Source organism: Desmodus rotundus, chromosome 6, assembly GCF_022682495.2.
Source record: "Desmodus rotundus isolate HL8 chromosome 6, HLdesRot8A.1, whole genome shotgun sequence".
Taxonomy (NCBI): Eukaryota; Metazoa; Chordata; class Mammalia; order Chiroptera; family Phyllostomidae; genus Desmodus; species Desmodus rotundus.
Genome location: NC_071392.1, coordinates 8,904,536 through 8,920,124, shown reverse-complemented (window position 1 = coordinate 8,920,124; position 15,589 = coordinate 8,904,536). Strand labels below are relative to the sequence as shown.

The 15,589-nt window shown below is 51.5% G+C and overlaps 1 protein-coding gene across 7 annotated transcripts in view; it reads right to left on the bottom strand.

Moving 5' to 3' along the window:
• PDE1C (phosphodiesterase 1C) overlaps window positions 1-15,589 on the bottom strand; it is a 420,549-nt gene that overhangs the window by 304,432 nt on the left and 100,528 nt on the right. For all 7 annotated transcript variants that reach the window (XM_053926165.2, XM_053926166.2, XM_053926167.2 and 4 more), the window contains one exon: window positions 2,021-2,071. In XM_053926165.2, coding sequence (XP_053782140.1) covers window positions 2,021-2,071 — 51 coding nt within the window. The remainder of the gene's footprint in view (window positions 1-2,020; window positions 2,072-15,589) is intronic.

Genomic DNA, 15,589 nt, shown 5'->3' with positions numbered 1-15,589 from the left:
ATCCACCTTGGGCCCCGGCCTCATCCAGCGACTGAGAGGTTAATGCCTGGCCTATGAGAGGTCCCTGGGACCCTGGGCCCTCACATCACCCACAGCCAACATCAGTACTTCATCTCCCAGTCCCCACACAAAAGTCTGTCACCCAAATCCTTCCAATCTCCCCAAACTGAATATTTCAGTCCCACCGCACCACCCGATCAAGGTCATTTCCAGTGGGGTGAAGTGTCAATAAGAACTATTTTTCCCTTCCTAAAAGCCACCCAATGTTTTCCCTCTAGCGTTTGCTACAAAAAGATCTAGTAGTTAATGTGCCATCTGACTTTTTCCAGAATATCGCACTCAGTCACAATTTTCTGCCTTTTTTTTTTCAGAATCAGCCCAACTTAATTGGTGGCCTTCCAGCGTGTCGCTGCACCTGACTTTTGCTCAGGAGATGAAGAAAGACAAGGCTTAGAAGCATACTCATCACCCTCACGGAGCCGTGGGATGAAATATTTGCTTATTTTGGAAATGCTGATTCCAGGCAGCAGGGCGGCGACAATAGGCCCTGCGGGAAGCAAGGGTTTCACGACCCCACCTCTAACCTGTGAGCACGTAAGGCTCTTTCATCATCATGTGTTACTCCAGTTCCATAAACATCGTTTCTAGGGGTCAATCCCAATGTGTGGAAGCCCCCCAAACGGGCAGAGTTTAGGAGAAGCCCTGCAAACACGGAAGTTACACTTTCAAGCCTGCACGTGAAGTCGGACTACGGCAGCATCCGCACCCAGGACGCAACCGGGAGCCTGGGCAGATCTCGTGCCGGGACTCCAGAAGACACCGGCTTTCCATAAAGGAGAGATTGGTGTGAGTTTCCTCTGTTCCAGACGGGAAAGCCGAGGCCCAGAGGGTATACGTGAAATCACTTGAAGGGAAGGCTAGAGATAAAAAGCCATCTACTTTGCCCTGACTGGTGTGACTCAGTGGCCTGAGCACGGGCCTGCAGACCAAAAGGTCAATAGTTCAGTTCCTGGTCAGGGCACAGGCCTGGGTTACAGGCCAGGTCCCCAGTCGGGGGTGTGTGAGAGACAACCAATCAATGTATTATCTCACACATCGATGTTTCTCTCCCTCTCTTTCTCCCTCCCCTCCTGTCTCTCCAAAAGAAAGAAATAAAATCTTCTTTAAAAAGCCATCTATTCTGATTGACAGTCCCACCATCCCTCCACCGGTGCCCACACAGTTGCGGGAATATCTCCACCGCACCCTCCCATCTCTGGTGTGTCTGCTGCCCTCCTGGGATCAGGTTTACATTAACGTGATGTGTGGCTTGTCGACCACACTGGCCCAGGAAACCCTGAGAGGTTTTGACTCCTGCTCTCCCATTAAGATGGAGACCCGGACAAAGGGGCCAAGTGACATTGAGGGGGGCTCCACAGCCCTCCCTGGTGTCCCTGGGCCGGCAGAAACCTGTTCCATCCATCTGCGCTTCTGAATGTCCCCTAACTCGGGGGAAGCCAGCGGAGCCAGCCCGTAAATCCACTCTGGGTGGCGAGGACACTGTCCCAGCCTACTGACCTCGAGAACTGCAAGTATCTCACACACTCTTCTCACTCTGTCTTCATAAGAAGCCCACCACACCGCGGGGCACTCGGGACCCCCCAGCCCAGTGGTTCTCAAACTCAGACATGTGCAGACATCCCCCGGGAATGTGTTGCCTGGCAGAATCCGGTTTGGCAGGCTTGGGGTGGGCCTGGGGCTCTGCCTCGCTCACAAGCCCCCAGGCCAGGTCTTCCCTGCTCCCAGAACCACACCTGGAATAGCAAAGCCTACAGCAGTCCGATAAACCAGCGGTTCTAAGGATTAAACAGGCAATAAGTAGGACTAGCCCACCGGCAATGGGGCTCGGACGGAAAGAATATGAACCCGCTGAAGGTGTTTCTTACGTCACTCCCTCACTGGCAGTGTTTTACTGACACTCAGCAGGAACACAGGGTGAACCAAGCTCCGAAGAAGCCCAGGAAAGGAAAGAGTTACTCACGGGAGAAGCGGGCAAGTGGTCTGGCAGCCTTGTCTCCAGCTTCATTTGCAACTGGAAAAAAGGGAAAACAGAGGATGTGGTAAGAACAAGGCACGTGTGTAAACAAAATCCCAAAGCCAATGTTCTGCGTGGTTTGACAGGGAGCTCCGTCTGAGAGTCTTTGTAAAGGAACAAAAGCAACTTTATTTCTGCGCTTTCTATATCTCCAGGGCTGCTCTCAATGCTTACGTGAGACTGGAGGCCTTAGCCAATTCGGGTAGAACGTCTGAATAAAGCTGGAGAGGGAGGACCTCACAATATCAAGCTAACTGTGCCTGAAGGAATTAACTGGCTTGTGTCCACTTAGTAGGAGTCGTGCAGCCCTGGCTTCCGAGCCACAGTACGTCTGTCCTTCTGTCTCAAGCTTCCTCTCATCAGGCTGCCCCTCAGCATACGGTTGTACCCCAACCAACTGCCAGAAGCCTGATGTGCGCAGGTGAACAGGGGCAAAGCCAAGGCAGGGATGTCAGAAGTATCAAGGCTGGTTTTTACTAGAACGATATTTAAATTTAGATGCTAACAAACAAGGGGCTTCAACATGGGGGGACCAAGGAAGCACTTCAGAGAACGGTGTGAGGAAACCTCCCCCCTCAAGGTTCTCATCGGGACAGTGGCCTCCTCTGAAGAGGCCCTACGTGATTGATCACGTCCAGGGGTCGTTATCAGTGTCCCCTGTGTTTATAAACACCATCTTTGTGATTACAAAGAGGTCCGTTATGGCCCTGGCTGGTGTGGCTCAGCTGGTTGGCATGCTCTCCCACTAGGCCAAAGGGCTGTGGGTTCGATTCACAGTCAGGGCACATGCCCAGGTTGTGGGTTCACTCCCCAGTGGGAGACTCACATCTCTCTCTCTCTCTCTCTCTCTCTCTTCTCCCATCTAAAGGCAATGAAAAATGTCCTAGGGTGAGGATAAAAAAGAGGTCAATTATCAAGTAGAAAGACAAAATTCCCTCACATTAAATGTCACTTTTAACGCCCACAAGGATTATACTTTGGTTATTCCATATATACACAGTCAAAAAGCATATAGATGTTTGTAATCGACCTGAATGCACACCCAAAGCACTCGACTGGAAAAATCTGGTCATTTTAGTTTAGAAAAAAACATTCAGTACAGACACAAAATACAGAAGATTGCGAATGTATCAGTGGTCGCAGCAGCAGGACAAAAGAAATAACTACATGAACACATGGCTTCACTCTGCAAAGAATGGAAGGAGTCAAGAAGTTCCTGCCACCTTCTCACGAGAGTAAACATTTTTAAATTTACTACACGTGGACAATTTTTTTTAATTAAAAGATTCCATTTTTTAATTGTGGGTTTCTTCCCGTGTTTCTGTTGTATGCAATGCCCCACTCCGGTCTCTATCACAAGCAAGAAGTTACACAAAGTGAACAGCAGGGGGAGGTGATACTGCATCCTGCTCACCGGGCCCCTCACAGCCCAGCAATTCAAAAGGAAAGACGGGCAGACGGGCAGACGGGCGGACGGAGAGTGAGAAGGAAGGAGTAGGGGGGTGTGAGCCCAAGCTAGGTATAAACCTGAGTTTCCCTGGCCTTGAGTCCAAAGTGTTCCCTCCTCAAACACTGCAGATCTCTAAAGGAGGAAATAGAGCAAGGATCTTTCCAAAACATTTGCTGCAGAAAAAGACGGGCTACTTTTAAAATAGGATTATGAAGCCCACTGCGGTCCACGAGAACACCAGCCACCAAAGCATTCTGCTCAGAGCGTCACGCTCTCGCTTCCCGGACAAAGAGGTGCAGTGATGTTACTGTCACTATCAGACATGTGGGGGTGGCTGCTGACAGCTCCCCCCCCACCCGCCCCCCAAGGGTGGGAATTGCTGACCCAGATCCCAGTCACACCAGGAGGGGCTGGCATCGAGATCAGGCCAGTGGGGCACCAGGAGAGTTGTCCCTACCCAGGAGGGGCTTGAACCCTGCTACCAGCTTTGTTCTCCTAGATGCAGGCCCAACGCCATCCTCCCTGTTACAAGATACAGCTGCCTCGGCCAGGTATGGAAACCTGGCCCTACCTATTCTTCCTGGCTCACTAGATTGCCCAGAGCATCCTAGTCACATGGCCTAAACTGAGAATTCCCAAACACGCCCTACACGCTTGAGCTCCTGCTGCCCCTCCCCGGCCACGCCTCTCTTCTGCTTCACTGGCCAGCTCCCCCTCATCCTTTAAGGTCCAAGTGGAGTCATTCATTTCTAAAAGCCCCCCGATGCCCCCTACATCTCACAGACCTCCACCCCTCTGTCTAACTCCCCTGCCTGGCCAGTGGTTCTCAAGCTTCCTCGGGCACCAGAACCGCCAGGAAGCTGTGTGAACATCGATCGAAGGGCTCGTCAAAGTGCAGATACTGATTCAGTGGGTCTGGGGTGAGGCCTGAGGATCTGCATTTCTGCCAGGTTCCAGTGATCAACTGAGGATGCTGGTCTGGGGGGCTTAAAAAGTGCTGGTGCCCAGACAAATCAAACGGGCTGGGGCTGGGGCTGGGGCCAAAGCATCCATCCCTGTTAGACTCCCGGTGATTCCAAAGAGCAGCCAAGACTCAGAAGCACGAATAAATGCTGTGACTTCATACATCTTTAGGGAGGAAGGTGACACTCGAGTTCCTTCAAAGATAATGACCCTATTCAGATCTTTTCAGGCTGCCACTGTTTTGTCATTAAAATCCTGACACAAAAAACCCCACGGAGCGCTGGCTGGCGTGGCTCAGTGGGTTGGGCATCCCCGTCCCAAAGCAAAAGGTCACCAGCTCCATTCCCAGCCATGGCACAGGCCTGGGTTACAAGTTCAGTGTCCAGTCTGGGCGCATGGGAGAGGCAGCTGATCGATGTTTCTCTCCCTCCCTTTCTGTCTCCCTTCCTCTCTCTCTAAGAATGAATAAATAAGTATTTTCCTTAAAAAATCCTGAGCAAAACATGACTCTAAGAAAAATGCAACCACTGACACTGCAAACAGCCCTGGCTGGGTGGCTCCACTGGTCGGAGCATCATCCCATACCCCGAAAGGTTGTGGGTTTGGTTCCCAGTCAGGGCACGTACCTGGGTCAAGGGTTTGACCCCTGGGTGGGGAGCATATCAGAGGCAACTGACCGATAGTCCTCTCTCACATCAACGTCTCTCTCCCTCTCTCTCAAGTCAACGAATAGATCCTCAGGTGAGGATTTAAAAAAGACTGCAAACACAGCTCTGGGGGCCCATTGGTGGGCAGCTGTTCACACTGTGAGTGAAGGGTTCTCTATGCAAGATCCACCTCTCCTGGCCTCTGCCTTCAATGCACGTCCTGAGCTCGGAGCTGGGCGAGACTCTGCAGGGACGGAAATGACAGATTTCCCTCGGCCTCGACGGACGAGCAAGGGAGGGAGGGAAGCCGGGCAATTGGAGTTACTCAGGTGGGGTCAGCTATGCAACTGACGTGAAGATGATGATGATGGTGATGATGACAACAGTGATGATGATCACACAGATTCCTTGGTCCTTGTCCCGATCCACTAAATCCGAATCCCTGCCTGTGAGGACAGGGTCCTAGGGTTTAAAATCAACTGCCTCAGAAGCTACGTTCACATTTGAGAAGCAGCTTGCTAAATGAAGTGTTCCCCTGGTACGTGCACTGTGTGTTCCTTACCCCCAAATGGCCAGAAACAAATCTTGAAATAAGGGCTTGCCTTATTTCAAGGCTTGGAGGTGGGTGGGTGGGAGGGAGGCGGGTGAGACAGCAAGTGAACCAAAGCCATGGGCATCCCAACCCCAGGCAAAGAAAGTGGCTCTGATGTCCCAGCTAAGCCACAAACACTCCGGGCCACCAGAACAGGACAGGGAGGGTGGCCCGAGCAGGTGCACACTGCTTTGTAACCAAAAGGAGCACCAAAAACACTGCCACCCTTGTTTTGAAAGCCCTGGCACCTGGGCAAGTGTAAATGCAGCTGGGGTGCAGGGTGCCAGGGCAAAGAAAAGTGAGCCAGCCAAGATGGGGCAACCTAGCTTCCTGTAAGGGGGCCTGTCCCACGCCACCCGCTGCTCTGCCGCAAGCTCTGGGACCCCCAGATAAAGTCCTCTGGGGGCCTTGGGGCTGGAAAGCCAGGCACAAGCGACTCCCAGAGGAGAAAAACACCTTGGAAGGAGCTGGCAGCATCTTCTGGGTTACTGTGGAGGGTGCAGCTAAGAATGGCCCACGGGGGTTGAGCCTCACCTCACCCTGCCTTTCCTGGCAAAGGCCTGGGCCACAGCTGGGGGAAAGAGGCTTGGTCCAACGTCATCATTAACTACCTGGGCTGAGCGGTCACCTCCCAAGTAAGGCCCTCCATGACCGTCTTACTAAGACCATAGCCCCCAACTCCCCTCTTCCTCTGCCCCAGCCCCCCGCTCCCCCACACACACCCCACCCCACAGCACTTATCACCTTCAGCCACTGGGGGGTTTCCTTTCTCCATCCATGACAGTGTGAGCCCCACACAAGCATGGAATCTCTGCCCACGGAAAACCTACTACATCCTAACAACCTGGGACACAACATTCCTTGTACAAATCAAGGGTCAACCTTCTTCCAACCCACCATGCAGAGCATGAGGGGGCCAGGAACTGGAAAAGCTGGAGGAGCACAGTGCCAGGACATGAACACGCACCCAGCACTTACGTGTGCTGCGAGTGTCCGTTCCGCCCCTCAGAATAGTTCTCAAAACCCGCCTGAACTGCAGACACCAGATGGAGCCGCGAACAACCAGTCACGGCCCCGGCGTTCACACAGAGTGCGACTGTCGTTCCCATCGTCCCACAGGCAGACGGGACACTGGAGCTCAGAAAGGCCGGGTCGCTTTTCCAAGACCACACAGTTATGTGGCAGAATTCCGATCCAAACCCAGGTGTACCTGGCTCCAAAGCCCAGGCCCTTCCCATTTCGGCTCCTTGCCTTCCATGAAGGGTCCGCAGATAGGAGCTGTGGCCCCCCGGGGATGGCCACACTTAGGGAAAAGTCTCACTGAGGCCTGACCCTCCACCCCATGCCTCTAGCCCCAGTGAGTGCCATGCACCAGCCTACAGAGAATGGGGGAGGTCACCTGCCTGGGACCTGGGACCTGGCACAAGCCCAGGAGATGGTCAGTAGAGGGAGGCCCTTTGGGCTCGGGAGACCAGCACCCAGAACAGTGGGACCCTGAAGAAGGAGGAGCTACTTACAAAGGAAAGAGCTTCATTGCCCTGGTCACGCAAGAGCCCCAGTGCCTCCCTAACCCCATTAAACCTTCCCTAGGCAGAAGAGAGTAGCAAGGGAATAGAAACAAGGATAAATTCATCTCAGTGTGAAAAGCAGTACAACTCATAAATATGGCCCTTAGGAGGCAAGACCTATTCCATGTCACAGGTGGGGAAACTGACATTCTGAGAGATCAGTTTGTCCAAGAGCAGACCAAGGCCAGACGGGGGGACCAGAAACACCACCCCTCTCTCCCAGCCCCAAGGCCAGCATTCTCAAGAAGAGGATACAGTCCATCTCTGACCTCCACGTAGCAACTGGTTGAGGGTAGAGCAAAGGGTTTGGCTTCCTTTTCCCCCATTGGGTTTGAAAAATATTGATGCTTGACAACCCCAGGACCCATTTTAAGCATAAAAATATAAACCTCTGGTGATGGCCAAATCGAGTGCTGTGTTGAGAAGGCTTCTGATGCTGAGTCTGAGCATTGCAAGTTGTGTCTGCGACTCATCCCCAAAATCTGCATGGGGCGGTGGGGGATGGAGGGATGGTAGGGAGGATGTACCCGCAGGGAGGATGGGTAAATAGGAGTTGCCTAAAATGGGAGGTGCCATGCAACACCTAAGGACCAGACTAAGCACTTCTCGTTCACTTCCTAATTTTATCTCCACAGCAACTCTCTGAGGGTATTGCTATTATCTCCCCATTTTCCAGATGCAGACACTGAGTCTCTGCAAACATGACCAAACTGCCTGAGGTGAAGCGTCTAGTGAGTGGCAGAGCTGGAAACCGAACCCTGCCACCCTGTCCCAGGACCCGTGCCCTGAAGCCCCATGCTGCCCACTTCTCACACCTGAATGTCTGTCCTGTTTGATGGGCCCCACTGCCGAGAGCCCAGAGCCCACCGGGGGCCCGGCTTCCCCTCCAGTGAGCTGCAGACTGTGAGCTGCAGACAGTGAGCCGCTCAGAAGCTCCACAGACAGAGCTCTGCAATCCAGCTGGAGTGCGGGCCCAGTGACAGACAAGGCATCACCAGCCCTCGGCCTGTGTCCTTCCGTCGTCCTTTATGCAGAAATTGCCTCCTTCTACCTTCCGGGCCAATCTGGCTGTCACATCAACTCTGAATCGGGCTCTTGCACAAAAGAAAATAAAACCATTTTGTAGTGATGACTCACCAGGGCTGATCATTTGAGAATGGCAGGGGCGGCTCCCCTTTGGGGCCCCTCTCTCCTCAGTAACAGGCAAGCCTTCTGGGGGCGAGGCTGGCCTGCCAGTGGCAAAGCGGCTCCCACTCACTGAGCCCACGGTGACATGAAGCACAGGCGGAAGGAGAAATCAAAACAGCCTTGCCAACCAAGAGGACAGCTTTGGAAACATGTTCCCTTTACTTTTTTTTTTTTTTTTAATTTAGAGGAATATGGGTCATATGTAAAGGCTCAGGTAATAAATTTCTTCTCTGGTCCCAATTTTATGCGTTTGTTTATTTATCTGTATCCTACTTCATTCTACAATATTATTTTATTTGTTTAGCTCTACGCCCCAATCCTTTAGGGCACAGAGCAGGATGTTAAAAGTGAGATGGACTTACTTCACTCACTCCCTTGCTCCCTTTCCCTGACCCCTTTTTCCAAGTGGCGGGGTTTCAGACTGACCTTCCAACTGTTACCCAGATCAAACAATCAATTTGCCTCTACCGAGTGCCCCTGAGCCCCCTCCCCCACCACTGAGCTGGATTCTAGGACGGATATAACTGGTCCTTGGATGGCCGGAGGCCACCGGAGACCCGGAGGCCTGGCACGGAGCTTCCTGATGTGGATTACTGGGGTTGCTGCATTTGAATTCACCACGGCACCTGGCATTTCCATAGGAACTGCCCGGCCAAGCTACTGGGCCTGAATGGGGAAACCTAATACCAACACATGCCATGACCTAAACTCTGTTGGCTACTGAATGAAGGGTCTTCGTTCACAGAACAGAGAGCTTGTAGTGGCCTGGGGTGAGGAGTACCAGGACCAGGAGGCTTCTAGGAGACCCAGGACAGATGGAGGCAATGAGGTGGGGAGGGTGATGGAGGCCATTCCAAGGGAGGAGGAAGGGGTGCGTGGTGCCTTCTAGCTCCTGGGAGCAATGGAGACGGACCACCTCTACCACAAATCTCTCCCTTTCTCAGGCAAGAAAAGCTTCTTACGGAGAAAGGGGACAGTGAAAAACCCTGAAAGGACAGCACTCACACCTTCATGCGCTCTAAAAACGCCTCTGGCTACAACCCCGCCTTCTTTCCCAGTCCCATCTATACACAGGTCGCATCAGCAAATGGGAACGTGAACCCACCTGAGAGCAGATTTCTAACCACACACTAAATTCAGGGGCTGGAACCCCGGTCCAGGGGCAGCAGTCACACCCAAGCACTGCCACCTCGGCCACGGCCCAAGGCCACGGACCAGAGTTCTTCCAGATGGTGACGGCCTGCGAGGCTCTGTCTGGCCACCTGGTTGATACCCTAGCAGCCACTGCGGCCATCAGGGTGCAGGACTGCAGGCTCTCAGCAGGGGCACTGCCTGGGGGAACTTACAGGACCCCCTACTGTCCCGGCCCCATTAAAACACCCCAATTGAGCAAAGCAGCCTAAGACCAACCACTAACAGTTAAAAGGCTGAGAAGAGTATGAGAGGAAAGCCCAGCATCCAGCTGGCTGCTCACGCAGTTAACCAACTACGGCCCACCCCACACAAGGCAAAGAAAAGACGTAGCTGGAAGAGGGAGGCGGGCACTAACATGTATTAGGCCCCCACTTTGCACCAGACACTGGTAGGAACATCGCGCTCGTGATTTTTCATTAATCTTCCCACCATCCCATGAGGCGAGTATTACCCTTCCCATTTGCAGATGAGGAAACTGAGGCTTAGAAAAGTTAGGTAACTTGCCCAAATCAGGGCTAATGAAAGAGAAGCTGGGAGCGGAACCCAGTTTTGTGAGCCTTTCCCCTTTCTCAGCAGTTCGCCGGGCTGGAGAGCACAGTAGAAGTCGTGTGATCCAAGGAACTGAAGGTTGCCAGGTGGAAGGGGGTGGGGGTCGGGTGAAAAAGGCAAAGGGACTGGGAAGCACAAATCACCAATTACACAATCGGTCACAGGGACGTAAAGCACAGCAGGGGGAATATAGCCCATAATACTCCAATAGCGATGAATGGCATCAGATGGGTGCTGGGCTTATCGGGGCAATCACTTTGCAAGTTCCATAAATGTCTCATCACTATGCTGTACCCCTGAAACTCATATAATATTGTATGTCAACTGTAATTGAATTTATTTTATCTTATTTATTTATTTTTTAGAGAGAGGGGAAAGGAAGGAGAAAGAGAGGGAAAGAAACAGCAATGTGTGGTTGCCTCTCACTCACCCCCTACTGGGGACCTGGCCCGCAACCCAGAAATGTGCCCTGACTGGGAATCAAACTGGTGAGCCTTTGGTTTGCAGGCTGGCACTCAATCCACTGAGCCACACTAGCCAGGGTGAATTTTTTTTTAAAGACGAAAAAGAAGTCATCTGGTTCAACTGCACACGTGCTGCCTGGATGCCCTACAGCATCCCTAACGAGGGGATGGCGAGCCCGTACCTGGTGGGCCCACCGTAGGGAACCCTTCTTCTGAGGGTCGAACATTTCTGAAGGTCTCCCTTCTGCCTCACCCAGAACAGGCCCTGGGTGAGGCAGAACAGCTCCCTGTCCTCCCGAGGGCCCTGCCCCATCCAGGCAAGAGCTCCTTGCGGTGCATGCCTCTCTTCCTTTCTGGCCCTGGCTCCTGTGAGCCTCCCCTGCCTCGCAACAGTGACGCAGCTCTGTGCCCCACAGATCACCAGCCCCTGGGGGCTCCCCTTCCCTCCTGAGGGGCAAACAGAGGCAGCATTCCAAGGCAGGTTGGAATGAACTCCCAGCCGGCAGCAGAAGCTGAGGCCAGCTGACAGGCTGTGACTCCCAGCTCCAAACCCACCTTGGAAACCCTAGGCCACCACTGGCTGCTCTGCTGGAAGGGGGAGGTGCTTTGGGCCCTGAAGAAGCCATCCCAGGAAGACGGTTCCCAGAAAAAGGAAAGGGACATTCCAGAGCAATAACTCTGTCCACGTCCCAGGCTTTTTACCCACATCTCCATCCTCACCACTGCCGGGCGGCACACACGCCACTGGCCTCTCTTCCCAGATGAGTAAACAGAGCTCCACAGGGGCTGAGTGCCTGGCCCGGGAGCTCAGACAGCTGTTGGGCACAGCCAGGCAGGTCGTACTCGGCACCATTCTGGGAAGCACACGTCACGTTGTCACAGCACAGATTTGGCATGAGAACTTTCCAGTGGAAAGTAACTTCAGAAAGGGGCATCATTTTCCAATCTGCACAGACACAGACGAGTCGGCAATGGGTCTCCTAGAGAGCCACCGCCCTGCTGGTCAGCGGGGACTGGACCCTGGGTCTGCCTGACCCCACAGCCCCCGCCCTTTCCACCTGACCGCTCCACCTTCCTTGGGATAACCTCAAGCAGTTCCATGCCAAGTTCCCCAGAGTTCAATGGGCAGAGACAGGGCCCCAGACCTCTAGACCACCCCAGCTGGAAACCACGTTGGCCATTGACAAGCTACCTTCCGTTTGGGTTGGGAGAATGCAAGGCCCAGAGAAGGGCAGCAAGCTGCCCAGGTCACACAGCTACACCCCGAGTAACTGCAGGCAGGTCTGGCCCTGATACAAAGTCTCTGTCACACAACTTAGCTGATCAGAGCTGGATCATCCAGGCTAGTCTCAACCTGCTTTTGCATCAGAGTCACGTTTTCACCTGCAGGGGGAGGCAGTGAGTGAGGGTCTCCAGGGAGAGTAGCTCAAAGACAAAGGCAGTAGGAGGGAGGAGGGAGCTGAAGGGGCTACAACTCAGAAGCCTCTCCAGGAAAGGTGAGAAGTGCATTCCTCTGTAGGCCTGTGAGGTCCGGGGCAGGAAACTGTTGCTAAGTGGAAGTCTCTAGGCTCTCCCTGGTGGCTCGCAAGTTGTCAACCACCTTGAAGGGAGGACTTAGACTCTGCACAGGCCTCTCTGGGAGCCCCTGACAACCATGGCAACAGGGCTCCAAGGGGCAACTCAGGTCTGTCTGGGCTCCAGCCAGGGGGACAGGAGCCTAGGGGAAAAGAACGCAGGGAGGAAATCCGAGCGCTTAGTGTGCTGTTCCGTCCAGGGAGCCAATTAAAACGTCTCCCTGCTCCCTCGTTAACAGCTCCTTCCAGACCCCCAAGGCCCCCCCAACCTCCCTTCCAGACAATGGAGCCCAAACATGTCCAAGTTAGGCCAAAAGGCATGATGACCTCAAAGACTCCTAGACCCACACAGACTCCTCCTGGACACTGAAGTTAGGAGAGGCAACGTCACCTGCCCCAGATCACTCAGCTGGTCCTTCCTGGCTCCACAGCATTTACAAGATGACAGCGTAAATGTCCCTGGAAACAATCGCCCCACCTTACGTGAACCTGGTCGACCTACTTCTGCTTGAGCCACTGGCCCGGCCCCTGTACACATTTCGTTAGGGCCGGGCACAGAGAGGAGGCAGAACTCTGGACTCCCAGGGGCCACACTCTGCATGGCCCCAGAGAGAACAGGCCACTGAGTTCCCTGCAAGCTGACACTGGAAGAAGCTCACGTACCTCCTGGAAGAGGCCTCTAGCACCTCCTAACATTCCTCTGTACAGCAACGTGCTAGTTAGGTGCTATTCCATTACACCCAGAGCCCGATTTTTATCGGGTAGGGAGACCAGGTGATCGCTTCACAAGAGTAAATTTTAAAACCAGCCTGCGGGGATAACTATTTAAAAGAGAGAACACATTGAAAGGGAGCACAAAAAACTGTAACATTTTTATGATGATGTTACCAACATGGAGGTGAACATACTATGTAGGTGAAATAATAGCAAATACCAGAGCCAGCAAGCTGAAAGCAAGAATATATGTTTATTATGCTTATCACAGAAGTGGAACAATATTAGAGAATCTGTTGATTTCATAATATAATCTAGCATATTAAGAGATTAAAGAAGAAAACAAAAATATTATCTGAAGATAGAGTCTTTGAAAAAAATCAAGACTTACTCTTGATTAAAAGAAAACAAACAAAAGCAAAACACAAACATGAGGAACACTTCCAAGTAGAATGGAGTAAACGCAGTCCCCTCCACCTCTCCCAGTGAACGTAGCTACAAAACCTGGGTAGGACACGTGCAGCACCTACTTGAGGACGTGAAACTAATCGGTACCCGACAGATGAAGAAAAAAGACAAGAATTCAAAGTACCACCAAACCAATGGTGAGTTTTCTGTTTCTTCCTCTACAATCCCCTGGCCTTGCCTCAAAAGACAGTCCAAGCAGGCGCCAGTGTGAATGACAGACTGTCCAGGGACTCCTTCCAGTTTGCGCACAAGAGTGGGAAATGGGCCTCCTAATTCTCTGAGTAGGGAAAATCCACATTTTTTTTCCACTGTGTATTCTCTTGCACCTCAGCCCCTAGAAACTCACACTCCCCTGAGGGAGGGCTGCCTTCCTCTCTGATCAAAGGAGCTGTGGTCCCAAGAGCAAGGAGTAAACCCCCGTGGTATTATTTTCCTCTCTCTCTCTCTGCCTGTCCCTTGACCTGGAATTCAGGTACAGTCATGGGAAGTGAGCAACAGAGAAATTTAAATAAAGCAATTCCGCTCCTAGGGGAATCCCCAAAAGAATGGAAGGCAGGGACGCAAACAGATACTTGGACACCAATGTTCAGAGTAGCACTAGTCACAGTGGCCAAAAGGTGGAAACAACCTAAGTGCCCATCAAGAGATGAATAAACTCAAGGTGCTACATCCACATGGTGGAGTATCAGTCCGTCATGAAAACCAATGAAACTGAACACGTGCTACAACACACATGCACCTTGAGCCTCCAGGACAGTTGGTCCTGTCCAAAACGGAGACGTTCGGCCCACAATTTGTTTCAGAATACAAACACTGAACCTTGTCCAAAATGTGAGGATGTTATTTTTCTTATAATTCATGAAGAAACTCGGGTTTCACGTTGATTCCTATTCTTCCTCATCGTAACGTTCGGCAGGGTTACTCTGAAGTTGATGAGCTGCTGCTCTCGAGTGTGTATCAACCTGGCTGATAATCGTGTTACCTGTGAACAGTATCAGTAACACAGATCTGATGTTGTCGGCATCGGCGTAAGGCTGGCGGCCATACTTGGGTGTGACCACCAAGAACCCGGGTGATGGCTTGCTTATCCACGGTTCTATTAGTCATCTTTCACACTTCAAGGACCCTTCAGCATGGACCCAATGTATCAGTGGGCATTTTATGGACAAATGTCTGCTAATCACCTTGAAAACTATGTACCTTGAAAATTATGGTAAGTAAAAAAGCCAGACACAAAAGGACAAATGTCATATAATGCCACTTACATGAGTACCTAGACTAGGCAAATTTCACCTAGATGGGAAGTAGAGTAAAGGTTACCAGCAGCTAGGGGGAGCAAGGAATGGGCAGCTACTGTTTCAAGGGCACAGATTCTGTTTGAGATCATGAAAAATTTCTGGAAATGGATCATGGTAATGGTTGTACAACACTGTGAATGTGTTTAATGCCATTGAGTTATAAACTTAAAAATGGTTAAACTGGTAAATTTTATGTTATATAAATTTTACCACAATTTTTAAAACTCAATAGAAAACTAAATTAAAAACAATTAAAAACTGAGCGAAAGACTCAGACACCTCAGCAAAAATGATATAGTGATACCAGAGGCTATAAAAGCACATAAAAGATGGTCAACATCATTCCCCATTAGGGAAATGCATATTAAATCCCATATGAGATAGCACTACACACCTCTTAGGATGAGTAGGATGCTAAAATAAAAAACTTCAGTAATACCAAGTGCAAGAGGATGCAGAACCACTGAAACTCTCCAGCGGTGCTGGCGAGAGTGCAAGTCGTACAGGGAATCTGGGGGGAAACTTTGCAGTGCCTTATAAAGTTACACATACACCTACCGTAAGTATTTACCCTACAGAAATGGAAATTATGTCACACAAAACCCTGCGTACACATGTTTATGGCAGCTCTCTTCATCATCAACAAAACTGCCCTTCAGTGAGTGAATGGATAAACAGACTGTGGTACATCCACACAGTGAGTGAATGGATAAACAGACTGTGGTACATCCATACAACAGAATACTGTTCAGCCACACGGGGAGCAAGCTACAGATAATGTGTAATTTGGATGAGTCTCAGAGGCATTAGGCTGAGTGAAAAAAAGGCAGTCTCAACAGGTTATAT